The sequence below is a fragment of the Taudactylus pleione genome, unplaced genomic scaffold (assembly GCF_031769625.1).
Source record: "Taudactylus pleione unplaced genomic scaffold, aTauple2 ptg000309l, whole genome shotgun sequence".
Taxonomy (NCBI): Eukaryota; Metazoa; Chordata; class Amphibia; order Anura; family Myobatrachidae; genus Taudactylus; species Taudactylus pleione.
Window position 1 is genome coordinate 9,186,238 of NW_028284710.1, and position 23,378 is coordinate 9,209,615.

Here is a 23,378-nt window from a genome sequence, read left to right on the forward strand (position 1 = left end):
TGTGTACCCAAGTGAAGCCACAGTGAGAACACCTGCTGGAGGCTCCTTCTGAGGCTGCGCAAAAAGTTGAAAAGTCCTATCTTTATAATGGCGCATTCTAGAGGTAATAGTTTAAAAACTGTAACTTTATAATTTACCTGAACCCCAAAAGCACGTACCCTGCCACAATAGCTACCTAATAAAACAATCCCCAAGTCTAAATTCACCAACTACCCTGAGTTTTGCCTTCCCAAAAAACCCCCATAGGCTACAGCAGAAAAGTGTTCCTAATTGAGAATGTCAGAAAAATTTGACAGTTGGAGCTTTAAATTACTTCAGTATTGTCACCAATATATATATATATATATATATATATATATATATATAGCTAGATATGACGGGGTGTATATATTACCAGCTCCTCGAACCTCCGGGAACTCTGGATCTCCCCTTTATAGCCGAGGTGGCGCATAGCTGTTATAGATAACAGGTAGCTTGTGTGATATATTACCAGCTCCACAAACCTCCGGGAACTCCGGATCTCCCCTATATAGCCGAGGTGGTGTATAGCTGTTATGGATGACAGGAGGTTTGTGTGTTATAATCCCAGTGACTGTCCGTTTGCGCATAAGCATGACAACGGTAGATAATATTGATTCATTCTTACATCTACCTGGATTATATCTTGAAAATACAAGACTTATTTATTTCAAAATTGGCACTACAAATAAGTACTTATGTGGTGCAACAGCTCATCCAAAGTCTCTCTTTTTTTCTTCTGACCATTGCCTATTGATAGGGTCGGAAAATATACAATACTATTTATGTAAATTATCCATGTTTTAAATTCCACAGGTTTTATTTTATCCTTGTTTGTGGACTCCTACTGCAGAGGAAATAAGTCCCAAATGAACGAGAGGATATAAATCTATATGTGGATACTAACCTATCCTTGGATATATATGTAATTTTGTTAGCCTGTCCTGATCAATTACAATTTGTCAGCCTCTGTTGAGAGCCAGATCATGTGAGTCTAAGACAACATAGACCTATGGATTAAATCAATAATTTTTGTTGTGTTGTCTGTTGCTTCCCATCCTGGTTCAAATCTCAGCTGGTCACCATGAATCAGAATGATCAGCCAGGCTTTGAGATGGTTTTCCAACATTTTAGCATATAATTTGAGATCTACATTGAGCAAAGATATAGGCCGGTAGCTTGAACACAAGATCGGATCTTTGACCTCTTTAGGAAGCACTGTCACATGGGCTCCAAACATTTGGGTAAAAAAAATTCTTCAGATCATCAACTGCATTAAAAGCCTGAAGTAAAAGAGGTAACGAGGTGGCTTGGAACAATTTATAGTAAGAGATGGTGAACCCATCAGGACCCAGGCTCTTCCCTGCAGGGGTGGATTTAATCGCAGCTTCTAATTCCAAAAAATGGGCTGCTCTAGGTGGTATTGGGCCTTAACTGGAATGTAGGGATAATTAGGAACAAATAGTCCTCTATCTCTTTGAGAAGTGAGACAAGATGCTATGATGACATGGGTGAATAAAGGGCATAAAGGAAAGAATAACATTCCTGAAATGAATCTGCAATGCATTTGGTAAAAAAGCTCATAACACCCTGGGAGTTCTTTTAGGCACAGCACAGTACAGTACATGTACAACAGTAAATGTTAAGGCTCTTTGTTCTCTCAAAGCACGAGCAAGAAGCCTAACATTACCCATTGAAAGAATTATTACTTCCTAAAAGATAACCTGGTTTTATCCAACATCAATTTATTTAAGGACGCTATGGCTTCTGCTAAAGCAGCACCCATGGTGGGGTACTGAGAAGATTTATGGGATGTTTCTAAAGAACAAATTTGAAGCAAATATATATTTTTTGCTCTTTGTATATGGACCCTGAGTGCCGTATTTCTGCTTTTAGGAGATATTCAATTGGACGCGAGGTTTAGCGAGGCAAAAAACTTGCCCTCCTCACACCCAATTTTGGATTACAGTGGGAATGCGCTCCCGATACCCGTGGTATCCAATTAAAAAAAAGTGGTCGCAGGGTTTTCAGAGCTGAAAATCCCATGTTGGTGGTCTCTGTGGCTCCTGGTGGCCTCCCCTCCATCTTTTCACTGGGGAGGGGGCTGCTGGGATTCCCGGGGGCTGCAGGGAGGCACAAGGGCTGTAGTTCTCCCAGCACCCATTATGGGTGGGGCATACTTACACTGGGGACACACACACACAATTAATTATGCACACACACACACTCACTCATAAGCACTCACACACATACTCACCGCTGCTGCAGGAGACCGGGTCCCGGCACTGGATATAGAAGACAGCACTTCGGAAAGGTGATTATTACTGACTAAGCGAATTGGAAACTTCCAATTGCTTAATTAGTCATTAGGAGGGGTGCCTCCGGGGACCCAGAGCATTTCCCAACCATTTTTTCTAAAATTGGGGATTTTAGCAAAAATTGGTTGTGCTCTGGAGGTGCGCCAAAAAAAAAACGCCCTGCGCTCAAAAAATCAAAAACCCTGCTTCTAATTAATAGCAAAAATCCTGCACATGGAGGAAAACCCCGCGGGTGTAAGATTTTTGGTATTCACGCCACCAATTGAATGTGAATTATTACCAGTTACTTATATTGTGCACACATACTGTATCCCACAGCCCTTCACAGAGAATATTTTAGCCATTCACATCAGTCCCTGCCACAGTAGAGCTATGGAGCTCATTCAGACCCGCTCGCTAAAATGCAAAGTCTCGCTGATATCGATGGTATGCAGTGTGTATGCATTGTGCGCATGCGTATACATCACAGTACGCATGCGCATACCTTAGCAAAAGTTCACAATGCATTCGCTCGCTGTACATAGACAGCCCAGCAGAGTGAGTGACAGGGGAAGCCGTTTGTAGGTGGTAAGAGGGGCTGGCCATTAAAACGGGGGAGTGGAGGTGCAAACGCAGTCAAACCTGGGCATCTCAACAGCGTTTTAGATGTGTGCTTAATTAACATCCAGCATCATAGTACACGTCACCTGGCTTGTTTTTACACTGAAGTGCTCGCAGTGCTTGCGGCAGGTATAGTCAACCTCAAGAGCTGCGATAGCATCCGATGTACCGATGGTTGCATACACTTCCTGGACATTACGTGCACATGTGGGCATCTTAAGACAGGCTGGTGGGTGTCTGCATACACTATGTGATTGATGTCTAAGAAATACTGGGGGTGCTAATGTATTGCTGTGCGGTAGCATTGCCTATGCAATTTGCTTACAGATCATGCGAGTGGCTCTGAATCAGGCCAAAATGTATAGAGAGGTGTTTATGTGCGCTGTCAGTGAGCAGCCAGTCAGAGGTAGTCAGCCTCTAGATAGATAAACAAGAGAGTAAAAAGATTGGCGCTTGATGGCTGATATTACCTTTAAAATATGAAAGTCTAATAAAAATAATATATTGCTGAGAAGCGGATGTCTAAAAACACAATAAACATTTATTAAACAATAAACCACTACTGGGGGCACTGTATAAGAGGCACTAATGGGACCCTGCATAAGGGGGATCACTAATGGGGGCCTGCATAAGGGGGACTACAACTGGGGACACTGTATAAGAGGCACTAACGGGACCCTGCATAAGGGGGATCACTAATGGGGGCCTGCATAAGGGGGACTACAACTGGGGACACTGTATAAGGGGTACTACTGGGGGCACTGTATAAGGGGCACTAATGGTACCCTGCATAAGGGGGACCACTACTGGGGGCACTGTATAAGGGGCTCTAATGGGGACCTGCATATAGGGGACCACTACTGGGGGCCTGCATAAGGGGGACCACTAATGGGGTCTGCATAAGGGGGACCACTACTGGGGGGTATTGTATAAGGGGCACTACTGGGGGCCTGCATAAGGGGCACTAATGGGACCCTGCATAAGGGGGACCACTACTGGGGGCACTGTATAAGGGGCACTGCATTAAGGTGCATATGGAAAGGAATGTTCCCAGAGTGAGGAGAAAAGGGTGATTCATGTTGACAGCCCCATTTTTCAGTGACCACACCCTTTGTGGCATGTGCCCACAAAAAAAGGGGGGCTCCATTTTTCAACTTGCCCTGGGCTCCAAATACCCTAGTTATGCCACTGCAAGTGTATTACTTGCGACAGGCATTCTGAGTGACCACAGGGTTTGTCAAAAGACCAATGGTGTGCCCAATAATGCATCTTTATACAGCCCTCTCACTTGGCACAGCTCCAGGACTTAGCACCAGAGCCAAATGCGGATTAACAGCAGCATGGAAGAAAGAGGGGGCAGTAGTGTAAGTAAGGTGGTACAGGCTGGTACAGTGTACCATTTAGAAATTAGTAGATGGTATGACATACCAACGACCTACCTGCTGCTGCACCACATTAGCATTAGCTGCACATCTGAGCGAGTTACAGAGCTTGGTGGCATGACAGCTCCTCCTATTTTTGCCCGGCTGCAGCAAAGGCTGCCGGGAGCACAACACTGATGTCATGACATCATGTGAGTCACAGCATTTGGCAGTGAGTTGCACCTCAGTGCCCAGGCAAGCCCCTGAGTGACCAGGGGCATCCCGGCAGCTACAAGAGCACTGGGCATTATCTTAGGAAACAGGGATGTGTAGAGCGGACATGGACACGCCCCTGGTGATGTGTGACCATGTCCATTTTTCATATGCGTGCCTTTACTGTGCATACAGAGTATCTGCAAGACATTTATTGTACTTGCACCACTAGTGGAAGATTCTATTTATATATGCTGTGAGTAGGATTAAAAACATGCGCACTGAGAAAGCAGGCTAATTAGCAACAAATGGAAGACAACACCTACTTCCTGAAGCATAAACAGAGATAAATGGGGTTTTTTGCAATACTGGTGCTACTCTCTTTATTATTATTATTATTATTATTATTATTATTATTCTTTATTTATATGGTGCCACAAAAGTTCTGCAGCGCCTTACACATAACATAAATGAGCAGACAAGAAAAACAGTTAATAGTAATATAAAACAATGCAGGACAAGGACATGGTTTATACACAGAGCTGCATAACACAAGCAGCAGGACATGAGCAACCAAGTGTTACAGTAGGTGCTAATTGGGGAGTTAGGAGTAAATTATAGCATAAGTAGGGGCAGAAGAAGCACGTAAGGGGTGAGGGCCTTGCTCGTGAGAGCTTACACTCTAAAGGGGAGGGGCAGACAGACAGGGGTGACACACATGGGGTAGATAGTGAGGAAGGTGCATAGAGCAGTGGGTTAGGATATATGCTGTGGAATTTGTGTGTGTTAAGATGGGAATCAGGGCCTGATCCAGAGCCGGACGCTCTGACCAGAGTGCTCGCTCTGAATCAGGGCCCTCCTACCTAAAATTGGAGCGGCCTCTTGGACGCTCGCATAGCTGTGGGTTACCACCCACAGCTTATGCGAGCATCCATGATGATGGTCGCGATGGTCAAGACCATCGCGACCATCGGGCTTGCGACGAGACCCTGCGGTAGGGTCTCGGTGACCGCAAGCCCTGGAGTGATTTTGGCTCGATCAGAGCCAAAATCACTCCCACTGACATCACTAGTGATGTCAGTGGGGCCGGACCCAGACGGTAGGCATTCCCATGGAAACGCCTCCGTCTGGGCAGCCATGCCACCACCACGCCCACCAAAGGGGGCGTGCTGTCACTCACCATCGACAGCACGCCCCCTTTAGTGCGAGACCCCAAGCGACGGCTTCCCCGTTGCTCGCCGGGTCTTGTGCATGCGCATGACGGAGCAGCCTCCGTCGTGCGCATGCGCATTTGGGTCCTGCGCTCGCGAGCGGGTCTGAATGAGACCCTCAGTCTGTTATACCACCAGCCGCTGGCCGACAGTGGAAGCCAGAAAGGGGTGTGTCACAAGCCATGGCAGCGGCTTGTTTCCCACCGGCTCGGGACCTACACTGACTCAGAATCCGGTTCCGCTTATTACCAAGCACCGGGGATGCTGCAGAGAGTGACTCATACTCCATATGCTGCTGATTGGCTGCTCCTCCTATTTGTAGCTTCCAGATTAATTCCCCCTCGCCGGTTATAGAGTTTCCTCCTACAGTTCGGTCTGGTTGTTCCAGCTATCCTCCGTGATTGTCTACACTTCAGCCGCTGCTTCTATTTACCACTCTCCATCTCCCTCCATGCTGCCTTCCAGGCTTCAGCAGGTAGCTCAATTATTCAAGACTGTTGTTCCACTCTGCTCTGAATGCTGTTAGCTTGCTGTCTGTTTTCACCATCCACATGCTGTGCTCAGTGTATGCAGGCCCAAGCCTTTGGGTCCGTGCTTCCTCTGTATAATCAGCAGCTACAGTTTTCTCAGCCCTACTGTGTGTAATCAAACTGTACATTTACACCTGAACTATTTTCAGCCTGTGTTATCCTGCCCTCCTGGCAGGCAACTCATCTAGCCAAGAAATCCTGCCCTCCTGGCAGGCAACTCATCTAGCCAAGAAATCCTGCCCTCCTGGCATGCAACTCATCTAGCCAAGTTATCCTGCCCTCCTGGCATGCAACTCATCTAGCCAAGTTATCCTGCCCTCCTGGCAGGCAACTCATCTAGCCAAGAAATCCTGCCCTCCTGGCAGGCAACTCATCTAGCCAAGAAATCCTGCCCTCCTGGCAGGCAACTCATCTAGCCAAGTAATCCTGCCCTCCCGGCAGGCAACTCATCTAGCCAAGAAATCCTGCCCTCCCAGCAGGCAGCTCATCTAACCAAGTTATCCTGCCCACCTCACAGGCTACTCTACAAACTAAGTTTTCCTGCCTTGTCTGGTGAGACACTTTTCCATAACATTATAACCGGCCAACTTTGTATTTAAGTCTGTGCGTTCCATGTCCTTCATTATGGAGCAGGGTCAAAACCCTGCACAAATGCGACCTTTATCTTCTGGATCCGAAACTCAGCAGGTAGGATTAGTGATCTCGCTCTTACAAGGAGATCCACAGACTTGGGTATTTGGTCTCGCTTCAACACATTCTGCGCTTTTATCAGTAGATGCCTTTTTTAATGCTCTTGGAGTATTATATGCATATCCTGACCATAGTTCTTTGGCCGAATCGAAGCTGCGGGCTCTTCAGCAGGGAAAGAATCCCACAGAGGATTGTTCCTCAGAGTTTCAGAGATGGGCAGTGGATTCGGGATGGAATGACCTGGCATTGCGTAGCCAATTCCGCTTGGGTCTTTCTGATGCCATCAAGGACATTTTGGTCCAACATCCATTACCTGAGTCCCTTGACGACTTAATCTCTTCAGCCATCCGTATTGACTGTCGCCTCAGAGAATGCAAACGAGAACGCAGTCTTTCTGTACAGTCGCCTCAGTCACCTTCCTGGCTGCTGGCAGAGGACTCTGAGGAACCCATGCAATTGGGATCTTTCCGGCTATCGCCCAGGGAGAGACAAAGACGATGATCTCAAGGCCTCTGCCTATATTGTGGAGCTAGAGGTCATCCGCTGAAATCTTGCCCACATAGGCCAGTAAAAAATCAGGTCTGAATGTAAAAGTTTAGTTACATTTAGGCCTGGCATCTGTTTCCTCAAAAAATTCATTGCTAGTTCCTGCAGTGGTACATCTGTTGCAATCCGTCCATTCCGTATCGGCGTTTGTGGACAGCAGTGCTGCTGGGAACTTCATGGACTCATCATTTTTTCATTCCTTAGGTTTAGCTGCAGTTCCTTTACCTCAAGAGGTTCCTATTTGTGGGTTAGATGGTGGTCTGGTGGCTAATGGTCTTACCAAATTCAAGACACCACCTCTTCGTCTCTCAGTTGGAATTTTGCATTCGGAGATGATTTCTTTTTTCTAATCCAGTGTCCTTTTGCTCCTGTCATTTTGGGGTTTCCATGGTTAATGACCCATAATCCCGTCATTGATTGGATTAGGGGGAATATTGTCAAATGGAGTCCAGCGTGTCAAAATTGCTGTTTATCTATACCCATCCGGACGGCTATCTCTGCTGTCTCAGAGTCTCTTCCAGGACTTCCTGCTCAATACCATCTTTTTGCAGATTTTTTTTCTAAATCAAAGGCCAATTCTCTACCACCTCATCATCCGTATGATTGCGCCATACAGCTGTTACTAGGAGCCAAGTTACCCAAGGGTCATCTCTATTCTCTTTCTATACCTGAGAATAAGGCCATGGAGGAGTATATTGCAGATGCCTTGGCTAAAGGATTCATCCGTCCTTCTAAATCTCCGGTTGGGGCTGGTTTCTTCTTCATCCACAAGAAGGATGGGTCATTATGTCCTTGCATTGACTTTAGGGCATTGAACGAAATCACCATCAAAAACTCATACCCTTTGCCCTTGATCTCGGTACTTTTTGATCAGCTCCGGCAAGCTTCCATTTTTTCCAAGATTGATCTCCGTGGAGCTTATAATTTGATCCGGATCAAGACCGGAGATGAATGGAAAATGGCGTTCAATACGCATATGGGGCACTATGAAAATTTAGTTATGCCATTTGGATTAGCTAATGCTCCAGCAGTCTTTCAAGACTTTATTAACGATGTACTCCGGGAGTTTCTTGGCATTTTTGTGGTTGTTTATCTCGATGACATCCTCATTTACTCTCACTCCATGCACCAGCATGTCCAGCATGTCAGTCAGGTCCTATCTAAATTGAGAGAGAATTCGTTATTTGCCAACTTGGAGAAGTGTGAGTTTCATGTGGAGCAAGTATCTTTTCTTGGATATATTATTCTCCTCATGGCTTCTCCATGGATCCTGGAAAGGTTAAAGCAGTATTGGACTGGGTTCAGCCTACTACATTGAAAGGCATTCAACGTTTCCTTGGTTTTTCCAATTACTATCGGAGATTTATTGGCTCGTTTTCCTCCATTGTTGCCCCCATAGTAGAGTTAACCAAGAAAGGTGCGGATGCTTCTAACTGGCCTAGTCAGGTAGTTTGGGCCTTTGAACATCTCAAACTTGCTTTCACCAGCGCCCCTGTTCTCAAACATCTGGATCCAGATCTGCCTTTTGTGGTTGAGGTGGACGTCTCTGAGATTGGGGCAGGAGCTATTCTCTCTCAGAATAATCCGTTGGATGGCAAACTCCATCCATGTGCATTTTTTTCACGGAAATTTTCTTCAGCTGAGTGTAATTATGACGTTGGGAACAGGGAGCTGCTTGCCATTAAGTTAGCTTTTGAGGATTAGAGACATTGGCTTGAAGGAGCCAAACACCGGATTTCTGTCCTCACTGACCACAAAAATTTGGCATACATTGAATTGGCCAAGAGGCTTAACTCCAGGCAAACACGATGGGCACTATTTTTTACCAGATTTAATTTTCTCATTTCTTTTCGACCCGGATCTACTAACATCAAGGCTGATGCATTGTCCAGGAGTTTCACTCCTGTCCAACAGGATACTGTGATCAAAGAATCCATCATTCCCAGATCTTGTATCCAGGTGGCTTTATCTCGAAATTTGGCTGGGGATCTGCCTGTGTTTCAAGAGGATTCGCCTCCTGGTAGACCGTCCAATCGCCTGTTTGTTCCTGTAAATTTGAGAAAAGCTGTCCTACAGGACTTCCATGTGAGACGGGCTTTCGGACATCCAGGCATCAATAAGACCATTGAATTAATGTCTTGTGCGGTTTGGTGGCTGTCTTTGGCTTTGGACTTTCGGGAGTTTGTTTTGGCATGTGAGGTTTGTGCTCGTAACAAGACTCCTTGTACCCCACCATCAGGATTACTGCTTCCACTTTCCACACCAAAAAGACCCTGGACACACATTGCGATGGACTTCATTGTGGACCTTCCTCGCTCTGCTGGTTGTTCAGTTATTTGGACTATCGTGGACCGCTTTAGCAAAATGATGCACTTTATTCCTCTGCCCAAATTGCCATCTGCCAAAGAACTTTCTGTCCTCTTCTTGGAACATATTTTTCATTTGCATGGTCTTCCCTGTGACATTGTTTCCGACCGTGGGACGCAATTTGTTGCATGGTTTTGGAGATGTTTCTGCACTGCACTGGGTATCAGTCTCAGCTTGTCTTCAGGATATCACCCACAGTCTAATGGGCAGACAGAACGTGCTAATCAAACCCTGGAGCAATATTTATGGTGTTACGTCTCAAAATTCCAGAATGATTGGGTGTCTCATCTTCCCATGGCTGAATTTGCTTTTAACAATTCCTGTCACTCTGCATCTTCAGTTTCACCCTTCTATTGTGTGACGGGCCAACATCCTTGGGCCAATTCATTTGATTTATCATTCTCCAGATCCTCTGATGCAGGGACTGTTTCCAGACTCCGTGGTATTTGGGCCAAGGTGCATCATAATCTCCTCAAGGCATCTCTCCATTCTAAGAAATTGGCAGATAGACATCGGAGGCCTTGCACGTTCAAAAGGGGGGACTTAGTGTGGCTGTCCACTAGAAATATCAAACTCCGGCAACCCTCTCACAAATTTGGTCCTCGGTTTATCGGTCCTTTCTGGATCATTTCTCAAGTTAACCCAGTTGCTTTCAAACTCCAACTACCAAATTTGTTAAAGATTAACAACACTTTTCATGCCTCTTTATTAAAGCCAGTCCATAAGTCAGATAGATTTGGGAACTGGAGTTCTTTCAGGCCTGCTCCGGTGGTGGTCCACGGTCAACAGGAGTTTGTGGTTGAGAAAGTGCTGGATTCTAGAGTATCTAGAGGTCGGTTGCAGTTTCTGGTCCATTGGAAGGGCTATGGTCCGGAAGAACGTTCCTGGATTCCAGAAGATGCCTTACATGCTCCCAGGTTGAAGAGGATGTTCTTTCAGGAATTTCCCTTTAAACCAGGCTCTGGGGGTTCTTCAAGGGGGGGTACTGTCACAAGCCGTGGCAGCGGCTTGTTTACCACTGGCTCGGGACCTACACTGACTCAGAATCCGGTTCCGCTGATTACCAAGCACCGGAGATGCTGCAGAGAGTGACTCATACTCCATATGCTGCTGATTGGCTGCTCCTCCTATTTGTAGCTTCCAGATTCATTCCCCCTCACTGGTTATAGAGTTTCCTCCTACAGCTCGGTCTGGTTGTTCCAGCTATCCTCCGTAATTGTCTACACTTCAGCCGCTGCTTCTATTTACCACTCTCCGTCTCCCTACACACTGCCTTCCAGGCTTCAGCAGGTAGCTCAATTATTCAAGACTGTTGTTCCACTCTGCTCTGATTGCTGTTAGCTTGCTGTCTGTTTTCACCATCCACATGCTGTGCTCAGTGTATGCAGGCCCAAGCCTTTGGGTCCATGCTTCCTCTGTATAATCAGCAGCTACAGCTTTCTCAGCCCTACTGTGTATAATCAAACTGTACATTTACACCTGAACTATTCACCATCCACATGCTGTGCTCAGTGTATGCAGGCCCAAGCCTTTGGGTCCTTGCTTCCTCTGTATAATCAGCAGCTACAGTTTTCTCAGCCCTACTGTGTGTGATCAAACTGTACATTTACACCTGAACTATTTTCAGCCTGTGTTATCCTGCCTTCCTGGCAGGCAACTCATCTAGTCAAGAAATCCTGCCCTCCTGGCAGGCAACTCATCTAGCCAAGTTATCCTGCCCTCCTGGCAGGCAACTCATCTAGCCAAGAAATCCTGCCCTCCTGGCAGGCAACTCATCTAGCCAAGAAATCCTGCCCTCCTGGCAGGCAACTCATCTAGCCAAGAAATCCTGCCCTCCTGGTAGGCAACTCATCTAGCCAAGAAATCCTGCCCTCCTGGCAGGCAACTCATCTAGCCAAGAAATCCTGCCCTCCCGGCAGGCAACTCATCTAATCAAGTTATCCTGCCCTCCTCACAGGCTACTCTACAAACCAAGTTGCCTTGTCTGGTGAGACACTTTTCCATAACAGGGTGAAGATCCCGACAGCAGATTTAGTTAAGTAACCCTAATCCTACCCCTGCTATCTTTGACCCTCCCTTAGGGATGCCTAACCCTAACCTTCCCCCCTAGTGCCTAACCCTAACCCCCCCTAAGTGACTAAACATAACCCCCCTTCCCTGCAGCCTAAACCTAAGTCTCCCAGGGGGTGATTAACCCTAATTCCCCCTGGGAACCCCAGAACATAACTCTCTCCACCCCCCACCCCCAGTGGCCGGCTCCCGACTTACCTTCATTTGGCATGCCAGGCATCAGGCTCCCAGCGTAAGTCTAATGACAGGCATTGGGATTTTGACACCTGTCATTAGTACCCTGCCAGGGTTTGACAGTCAGGAAGCCTGCGTTCTGCATTTTGACCGTCGGCTTCCTGACTGCATCCCTTAAGATGACATTTTGTTATGTCAAAATTAAGTCCTTCATTCATCTATCTCTATTACAAAAAATAAATTTTGTTTATATGTTATTTACATGAGAAATGTACAAAATAAAGTAGTTGCACTTTCATTTTTGTCTGTTACATTTTAGCATTTAAATAGACTGCCCCGCCATCCTAATAGTGAATACTTTAGTCCGAGCAGCTGGGTGCTATATCATGCTCCTGTGAATGTGTGCTTCTCACATGCTAGGCCCACCAACAAAGGGGTGCAGCCGTGCCCAACATGCTGTGGTCCCACAAAATGTTGCTGTACCCTGGCCCAGAATTTCTCTTGGCAGCCCTGTAGGTGACAGACAGGGACAAGAGGAAATGGGGCTTAAAAGATGTTTAATTAGCACACTTCAGTATAATACTCTTTTACCCAAATGGATGGGATAACAAAGAAGGAGTAATATAAAAGAGAAGTGAATAATCATTGAAACATATAACCAAATTAATAATACAATAAAAAACTATGCATGATATGCATGTCATTTTAAATGCATATCATGCATATAGAATTTTATACATAATGTGCATATATATATATATATATATATATATATTTATTTATTTATTTATTTATTAACAGTTTCTTATATAGCGCAGAATATTCCGTTGCGCTTTACAATTGGAAATATTGATAGAACAAAACAGGGTAATAACAGACAGACATAGAGGTAAGAGGGCCCTGCTTGCAAGCTTACAATCTATAGATATATATATATATAGGAAGTGCATATATAATTAGGAAATGGGGTATCCAAAGAGCCTCTCACCCTTTGTAGTGGTTGTGGTGGGCTTATAAGCAAGTCCCAGGTGCTAGATGGTTCAGCACCACCGCGGCTGGCATACAAACATCGGGTCTGGGCATATCATGCTATGTCCACAGCATGACATCCAGAAAACGCATTTTGGATTACTAGAATCCTTCCTCAGGTGCGGATTTCATGTTGTCCATGCTGCAGATATTTATACCCAAACATCCTACTGCTTGGCATTCATATTTTCATAGTGATGACTTATGAAGGTTTCAGCAATGTGATCTGGTGTTGTTTGCCATGATGTAATTCACCTTCCAGTTTCCAGTTTTCTAATTCTGTACTTTGTATTCCGGTATAGTACATCCTTATTATTAGAAGAAGGCAGGATCCGCACATAAGGCAGGATCGGCAGGGATGAAACCCTTTGGTTCTATTGCTGGAAGCCTTCCTCTCCTGTACAGCACTTTTTACCAGCTTGTCTTTTAATGATGGTGCTCGTCTATATATAAATTTAGGTTTATTGGGTAGACCATTCCCCAAAATCGGATCATCCTTTAAAATACACCAATTTCTCTTTCATCCACTAGGGCACACTAGAAGCTTAGTACACTGGGGTATAGAGGCATGGATAGTTGGAGCTGGCACTTTAAATTATTTAGAAGTGTAAAGCTCCTCCCTGTCTATGGTCCACCAGCCCTCAGTTTAGAAAAATGTGCCCTAGGAGCTGGACACTAAAGCGGAGTTCCAGCAGTACATTTTTTTTCTTTCTTATATCAAAGAAGATTATCAAGAAAGAAGACTCATTAGGGGACCTCCGCCACCTCTCTAAAGGATGGGGTCCAGGTCACTGGCGCCCTGACACTGTCGAGTGTGTGTATCTATCGGGAGCAAGGGAGCCACTGAGTATGTAACCCAGCTGCTTGTCCCCCATCTCCCGCACCCTCTCCAGACGCCAACAGGGAGCCACGCTACAGGGTGGTTCTCACCAGACCCCCCTCCCATTGGTTCAGATGGCAGTGCTGGCAGCACAGCAAAGGAGAAGGGGGAGGATAATACTAGGGGCCATTTTGGAGCCGGGGAAGAAGAAGGGGGCAGAGCTTGACAGCGCGGGCTCTCTCCATGCACGGCAAAAGGCAGCTGTACAACAGAGGGTTGCTGATTCTCCTGACACACACTGCTACCTGCATCTCTCCTCCCTAGAGGCTGAGTACAGGCACCATTTTTACAGAAGGCTACATTTGATTCTCCTGGCACCTGACAACAGGATCCTTTCAAAGGGTTGTGAGTGCACTGGGGTGTTATAATCGATGCGCGCAGGGAATCCAGTAATTTAAGGAAGGGAGTGGTGTGAATCTCACCCTCTGTCTCCCATTAGCCTTCTGAGTTGTATGTTCTCTGATTCTGTGTGAGTGGGCTCTGTGTCTCCACCATGACAGGTAGGGCCACCAAGGCTTCTCAGAAAATGTTTGTTTGCTAACAGTGCAATAACAAACAAACACAGCTAAATGCTACTGGCTCTACACTATGTGATGCTTATATAGTAGTAGATCCGCCTGTTATTATAACTACCTCACCAATTACCTCGCCCACTCCTCCGTGGGCCTCTGACCTAGCAGGAGTTATAGCGGACTTAACGTCAGAGTTGGTAGAGTCTCGCCGGTCATAAGCCCCCTGGGTAACAGGATTGGACAAATCAGTGGAAAGCCTGGTACAGACTATGGGTTCCACTAGTAGCATGCCCTCTACTTCCTTTCACAAAAACATCCACTTTCCTGTCCTCCAGTCGGATGATTCGGACGAAGAACACCCCTCACAAGAGGAAAATTAGGAGGGTGAATTGGACGAGGTTTTGGAAGATAATGTGTCTGCACCGCCAGATTTAGAATCTGGTTCTCAGGGGATGGAGCCATTAATCCAGGCAGTCAGGCAGGTCCTTAATTTACCTGAGGACATAGTACCAGAAACTCAGGAGTTTGATTTATTTGGTTAACAAAATATGTACCCCTGCGCAACAGAAAACTATTGACACCTATGGCAGGAGCTGCTTGGGAATGAGGTCACCAACGTCAAAAATAATCTTGCACTTATTTGGTGCTACTCAAGCGCTAAACTTTTGTGTCTAATCTGCTAATATATACATGATGTATATAAGAATTCTGATGTAATATTTTGTTAGGTGCTATGTCTGGTAATTAACACACAATATGATACAATGTAATATGATGCAGTATAAAAACTCCACGCTGGGTCATGGGTACTATAAAAGAAACAATGATACAACGTTTATTTTATAGTACCCATGACCCAGCGTGGAGTTTTAATACTGCATCATATTACATTGTATTATATTGTGTGTTCTGGTTCCGGCACATCAACAGGGTGTTCTACTCAAACCTTTTTGTAGTACCCAGGCCGGACAGGTCTGTTAGGCCTATCCTGGAGCTCAAGTCTTTAAATCAGTATCTGATGGTCTATCGCTTCAAGATGTAGTCGATTCAATCAGTCATTGCGAACTTGGAACCGGTGGAGTTTCTAATTTCTCTGGATATAAATGATGCGTATATACATGTTCCAATTTGGGAACCGCATCAAGCTTTTCTGCGTTTTGCGATATTGCACGATCCCTATCAAATTTTGACATTGCCATTTGGTTTATCCTCGGCACCCCATGTCTTCACCAAGGTCATGTGTGTCATGTTTGCACACCTTTGAACATCAGGTGTGACCATAATTCCTTACATAGATGACCTGTTGATCAAGGCCCCATCGGAATCTCTTCTCTTGGACCACGCCTTACTAACATACAAGACTCTGATGCAGCACAGTTGGATGATCAATTTAAAAATATCCAACCTAATTCTGTCTCAGAGACCCTAGTTTCTGAGGGGTGACCCTGGATACGAGGTTACAGTGAGTGTTCTTACCAGAAGACAAAGCCCAGGAGATTTGGCTACTAGTTCAGCTAGTTCTCAGACTGAAGAAAGTATATTTACTTGTTTGTCTTTGTCTCTTGGGAAAGATGGTAGCTGCTTTCAAGGTACAATTTGGACGATTCCACTCCTGTGTGTTCTAGCTGGACCTCCTAACACAGGGGTCAGGATCTCACTTACTACATCAGATGATCTGGTTGGCCCCAACAACCAGTGTATCTCTTCTCTGGTGGATGCAACCAAACAACCAAACAACCTCTTGGCGGGTCAAAGATTTGGAGTGTGGGATTGAATAATCATGACGACAGATGCTAGTCTCCGAGGATGGGGAGTGGTGGTCCTAGACTGTCAGTTTCAAGGCCGTTGGTCTCTACAGGAAAGCCGGTGGCCCATAAATTTGTTGGAACTGCTGCACACTTACTAAGGTCTCATCCGGTAAGGGTACAGTCAGACAACGCGATGGCCATCACTACTATCTATCGATCGACAGGGTGGAACTTGACGTCGCATGGCGATGCGAAAAGTTACTCGGATTCTCTGGTGGGCTGAGAGTCAATCAGTGATCCTGTTGGCGGTGTTCATCCCGGGAGTAGACAACTGGGAAGCAGATTTTCTCAGTCACCAGGACCGCCACCCTGGGGAATGGAAGCTTCACCCAAATGTATTCCAAACCTTGGTAAGTCATTGGGATCGGCCTCAGGTGGACCTCATGGCATCTCGATTGAACCATCAGCTACCAAGATACAAGTCCAGAACTCAGGATCTGGCTGCAGAGGCAGTGGACCTGCTAACAATTCCATGGACCTACAACATGGTTTACCTGTTTCCTCCAATTCCTCTGCTTCCTCATCTACTAAAGCGGATAAAACAGAAGCCGGCCTCGGTCATTCTCGTGTCACCGGACTGGCCTCGTAGGAGTTGGTTCTCGGACCTTCGGACTCTCTTAGCAGATGACCCATGGCCTCTACCACTTCGTCCGGACCTCCTGCAACAGGGTCCTTTTATGCACCCCAACCTAGAGCAGCTGCATTTATTGGGGTGGCTGTTGAGGCCACTATCTTGAGACACAAAGGCATCCCAGAATCTGTTATCCCCACTATGCTTCATACCAGAAAACCGGTTACGGCTGCGCATTACCACTGCATTTGGCGGTCTTATGTGGCTGGTGTGACAGTCGGGACCTTCCATCTAGGATTTTTTGTTTATTTAAGCTATAGCTTTTTCTTCAAATGGGGCTAGATGCTGGTCTCCATATAGGGTCCTTAAAAGTGTAGATATCTACCCTTTCTATTTTCTTTCAACATAAATTGGCCCTCATACCTGAGGTGCAGACTTTTCTTCAGGGAGTATTGCGGGTGCTGCCATCTTTTGTTCCACCTACAGCTCCCTGGCACCTGAATTTGGTTCTTACATTTCTTCAGTCTTCCATGTTTGAGCCGACTGATGAAGTAGATATCAAGTATTTGGCTTGGAAGACTGTTCTCCTCCTGGCATTGGCTGCGGCCCACCAGGTTTCGGAGTTGGGGGCCCTGTCTTGTAAGCCCCCATAGCTTATCTTTTATGATGATAGGGCAGAGTTTAGGACCCAACCCGCTTTCCTTCCTAAAGTTTTGTTGGCTTTCCACATAAATCAGCTCATTGTGGTGCCTTCCTTGGTTGAGGATTCCGTTGAGTATCCTCGACTCTGGATGTGGTTAGAGCTCTCCGTGTCTATGTGGCTCGGACAGCATCTTTCCGTAAGGCTGATTCACTTTTTGTTCTGTATGATGCTGTTCGGAGGGGTTGGCCAGCATCAAACTAAACGTTGGTGAGGTCGATTCAACTGACTATACGTCAGGCTTATGTCAGCAGCGATAGGCAACCTCCTCTGTCTATTTCAGTGCATTCAACACACTCTGTGGGTATGTCGTGGGCGGCACGTCGGGGTGCCTCCACCATGCAACTGTGCCATGCGGATACTTGGTCCTCTGTACATATCTTTATGAAGTTTTATCGGTTTATCAGTTTCACAATTTGGCAGTCTTGTTCTGCAGGCTCCTCAGAGCACTCCTGCCCATGGGGGAAACTTTGGGACGTCCCAAGTGTACTAAGTTTCCAGTGTACCCTAGTGGATAAAGAGAAAATGGGATCTTGGTACTTACCGGTAAATCCTTTTCTCCGATTCCACAGGGTACACTGTGTACCCACCTCAGCGCTCTTCGCCTGCCTGTTTAATTGGTTCCATGTGTTTGTGTAGTTCTGTTTGTTGTGTTATCTTTGTTTTTCTTTATTCCTGTTATTCTTCATCTCCTCTTGGTCTTCATTTTACTAAAATGAGGGTTGGTGGGGCATAGAGGGGGAGGAGCTTCACACTTCTAAATTATTTAAAGTGCCAGCTTCAACTATCCACGAATCTATACCCCAGTGTACTAAGCTTCCCGTGTCCTCTGTGGAATCAGAGAAAAAGATTTACTGGTAAGGACCAAAATCCCATCTTTATTTATTATTTATGTTTTCTAAGGGAGGGAGTATGTCCAGCCAGCACAGTACATTGGCTAACCATTAGGCAAATATTAGTGTAGTTTCTAAAGAAGAAAACCAAGAACCAATGTTTTTCTGTGGTCCTGCTTCACAAGGTAACCGACCCTCCAATTGAGCAACAATGTACAATTCAGTGCACAGTCTGGAACATGACCCCTAGAAAAGGAGGTGGGGCTGTCAGGCAGTGGCACCTACTAGGGATTTCTCTTGTACCCCTGTGGGCCAGTGCATCCCTGATTTAAATTGAAAAAGAGCTATTTGAACCCATGGCATAGTATATGCCAGTAGACAAAATATAACTATTATAACACAAGTCATAATAACCACTTTTATATACACATTTATATTTGAATTTTGAATCACATGGGCCTAGGGTGCCTATTTATCCATCTTTGATACCCCTTCCGTCGAATCTGGCTATGCCACTAACTGTGACCTACAGTACTGTATAGAGGACCTGGTTCAGACCCGCTCGCTCTGAGCGATTTTCGCCCATCTGTGCATGCACATAATTTGCAGTGCGCGTGCGCAAGCCATTCGGTGCAATCTGATTTTGGTAGCTCATAAGCCACTATCAGGTCGCTGCTTTGAGTGACAAATAGTGCCGTTTGTGGGTGGTAACAGGGAAAGGTGATTGTGAATGGGGCAGTGGAAGTGCGAATGCAGGCTTGTCTGGCCGCCAAAACGCAGTTTAAAGGGCGTGCATAATTAGCAAAGTAGCATCATTGTACACGTCACCTGCATATATTTCAGCCAGCGCTGATCACTGTGCTTGCGGCAGGCTAAGGCAACCCCAAGAGCTACGAGCTGCTCCGATGGCTCACGATGGTCCTGATTAATCCTACTTTTCCTGGAGATGATGTGTTGTTGCGAGTGGCAAGGGGGCATTTTCAGACATTTGCAAGCGCACTTTGCCGTAGCTCGCTACAACATAGTGGGCGTCCTTATGCAACACAGTGCAAGTGCTTAATTTAAATATCAAGCCCCTTTTTGCCAGCGAGCGATCGCATCTTGCGAGCAGGTCTAAATTAACTCCTGAGTGCCATAGAGAAATACACAAACATTGTAGATTTAAATTTGAAAGTAAAAACACGCCCACAAAAAAAATCAAGCTTCACCAATTTGCCTAATTCCTGGAGCTGGAAAGGTCCTCTATGGTCCATATAGGTATCCATGTGTTAAAAAGAAACCCTCATTAGATGAAAAGTACTTGCTCTTAATGGAGCCCTGTCCTAAATGAAAAAAATATCACCTCTATGTATACAAAAGGAGATCTGGGATCAGACCTTTGGTAATCTGCACTGTAATACATAGAAGTAACACTTTTTGTCAGGGCCATTGCAAGGTTTCTAGGCGCCCTAAGCAGAACTTCACAGCTGCCCGTGCTCCATATGCATAAAATCTCACTCTCTTAAAAAAAGGAAGGGGAGGAGAGTACAAGTAAATAGATTATTAAAACCACTAGATGGCACTTCAAGATGCAGTGCTGCTCAAGTCGCACAGCGGCCACAACAGATACCTGGCGGCACTGGCATTGGCCAATGAGGTTATGTGTGATAGGGGTCGGGAATAGCTGCAGCTGCAGATGATTAGACTTGCGGCTACTGCAAGCATCTTGTGACAGAAGTACTGTATGTCTGTGAAAGACACTAACATTTTTTTGTTTGGTGGACTCAGCTGCACCATTCAGTGGCCAGTGCACAAGGCAGCTGCACAAAGTTGTCTAAAGGTAGTGCCGGCCCTACTGTTAGCGTTTATTATATTGTTCACTTAACTTACATTAAATTAGTTTATTAGGTAATATGCACTGTTGCAGACATCAAAAGGTAAATGTGGCTCAGCGTATTGCACAATTTGCATATCTTCAATCAATACAATTTATTATATTGGGTGTAAATTGCATCCAACTCTATACCAGCTTAATTGTCAGAAGAAGAGATTACAAGGGGCAACATTTTTAAAAACTGATGCACAGTGTTGTTGTCCAATACAAGTAGTCCATACTGGCATTGTTCTATTGAGGTTTTGAAAATGTTCACTTTCTACAGTCAGTAATATATTATTTATTTGCACAGGTTTTAATAATAGCTCCTATTTTTCTTTTCATTAAGAAGGCTCTGTAAAGTTACTTAGCAACTAGCCAAAATATCTTCTGAAGAAAAAAGAAACAGTGTAAATATCTACTTTTCCCTTTTCCCTACAGTGATTTTCATTATTTTGTCTTTTTAGCCTTTGTTTTTTATGTATATGATTATGACTTTTCAAATTCAGATTAAATTTCATTCACAATAAAAAAATATTTTGCCCTTTTTACTATTAACCTGTGCATACTAATTTTAGTATTGAAATATATTTTAACTTGTCTTTATATTTTATTTTAGTGAAAATGGAGGAAGACATTGAGCACTCAGCTGCTGTAACAGATTACAATGACTACAGCGACACTCCTTGGACTATGCCACCAGTGGTTATATGTGAAAAAGAGGACATTAATACATTTGTGACTTCTTATATATCCACAATTTTCTACATACTCTTCAGCATCAGTGTACTTGGGAACAGTGTCATTTTAGTTATTCTGATTAAGAAAGAGAAGCTGCAGTCAGTCACTAATATTTACATTCTTAATCTGGTTGTTTCTGATTCATTATTTTCAATTACTTTGCCATTTACAGCCATCGACCATTCTTACACATGGATTTTTGGAAGGACATTGTGCAAATTGCATACAGCTGCTTTTTACATTGGTTTCCAAAGTTTTGTTATATTTATCACATTGACAACAATTGATCAGTACTTTACAATAGTTCATTGTTGGTCCACTACGTCAAGATTAAGAGTAAGATATGCTGTTTGTATAAGTTGCATTGCCTGGGGAATCAGCATTATTTTGAGTATTCCAGATGTCATAAGTTATACAGTAATCATCACTGACACTGGGGTTGCAGTTTGTGAATTTTCATCCTTTATAGGAGACCAAACATATTTGTGGCTTTCTATAGGTCATTATAAACATTTTATTGTGTTTTATCTTGGACCTCTGTCCATTATAATTTTCTGCTATATTCGAATTGTGGTAAAACTGGCTAAATCTAATTTAAGAAAAAAATCTAGAGCCTTAAAAGTTATATTTTTCATTGCCTTACTTTTTTTTCTTTGTTGGACGCCATACAACATCCTTATGTTTCTAATGTTTAAAAAGCATATAGAATTATATGCAGATTGCAGTAACGTACTACAGTATATATTTCATATCTTTCAGACAACTGTTTATGTTCATTGTTGCATGAATCCTTTTCTGTATGTATTTTTGGGGACAAAATTCAGAAGGCATTTAAAATGTTCATTCAAAAAACGAACATCAAAGAATATATCTCAACAACAGGAGATAAGTCTAAAAACAAGCTTGGCTAATGGAGTTTGAAAAAAAAAAAAGATTGTGTTGACATGTTTTATTTGCATTATAGCATTTAACTACAACTTTTAAGAAATATTACATTAAGGAATATTAAGATTAAGGAAAGACAGACTTTTCAACTGCCAATAAATGTACTGTTCATGTTATTTTTAATAAATTTAAGGTGTCAGCGAAGAAATAAATCTGACAAGTTTCTCCCTCAACTAATTAATAAATTACATAGAGGGCATAACTTTCTTGTTTACGTGAGCTCTACTTTTTAGCATGTCAGCATGTTTATACAGTATGTTGTTTCCATATATTTCTTCACTATGCTAAACAGAGCAAATCTAAACAAAAACACGTCCTGTTTCTAGTGTCAATTATTATTATTGTTATTCAAATTTTAAATTGATCATTTACATTTTTGACCAACTTGTTCTTTCTTTGTCATCCATATTTTTTTTTAAATCTCTTTTTATTAAACTGCAAAATAAAATGTACAGTATACATATCAAGAACGAAGACAAATTAGAAATGAGAGTTGCTGTAATTTTTTTGTTATTTTACTACTACATAGATAAAAGAGAAAGCAATACGACTGTATAGAAAATCAAAAAATTTTTAACGGAAAACTTTACGATTGTAAATACACTTTTCCAAAGTGAGAGAGGATAAGAACAAAAGAACAAAATCAACAAATCCCCCAGAACAGACATTAACATTAAAAATATAGAAATGTACAAATACCGAATATTAATAGCCAAAATAGAATATCAAAACAACAATGCAGTGCAATGTATAGAGGAATATTGATAGAAAATATAATTATATTTTAATTTCAATTATAATAATAATTTACCCATGTCGCGACGGGAACCAATTTAGGTCAATAGCGAAATAAACCTGAAATGTAAAATATAAGACAGATCACACAAATATAAGGGGATATGTTCAGATACAGTTACACAGCCAAATGAATTATATGTCCCACTACTGTTCACTGGCAACATAATACAATAAAATCAAACAAACCAGTTAGAGAAATATCTGTCATCCATATTTTTAAAGATTTTCCTGTGCTCGTAAAGGACACAAAGTAGTATAAAAAAATTTTTACATATGAAATGGTGTTTACTTGTGCAAGTAAATGCTGACTCTTTTGAAGAAAAACATTATATTTATTATTTTAATTTGGATTTAACAGGATCACCTGTGAACATTAGACAATATTGACCTACACTACAGAAATACTAGTACAATCAGCAAATGGGTAAGGCACATCAGGGACGGATTGGGCTAGAGCTCCCACTGGTTCGGCAAATGATCGTGCATCCCTCAGTGGCTTGCATCACACCCCCCCCCTTCTGTGCGGTGGCTGGAGGCAGAGCAGGGGGTCATGATACCACCCATCACAGATCCTCTTCACAGTGTCCAGGCCCAGCACGGACTTGGAGCCG

At 43.9% G+C, this 23,378-nt stretch overlaps 1 protein-coding gene across 1 annotated transcript in view; it reads left to right on the plus strand.

Annotated features, from left to right (window-relative positions):
* LOC148511405 (C-C chemokine receptor type 4-like) overlaps window positions 1-22,365 on the plus strand; it is a 42,640-nt gene extending 20,275 nt beyond the window's left edge. Inside the window, exon 2 of the mRNA XM_088442282.1 lies at window positions 20,903-22,365. Coding sequence (XP_088298408.1) covers window positions 20,908-21,945 — 1,038 coding nt within the window. The 5' untranslated portion in view covers window positions 20,903-20,907 and the 3' untranslated portion in view covers window positions 21,946-22,365. The remainder of the gene's footprint in view (window positions 1-20,902) is intronic.
* The last annotated feature ends 1,013 nt before the right edge of the window (window positions 22,366-23,378 follow it).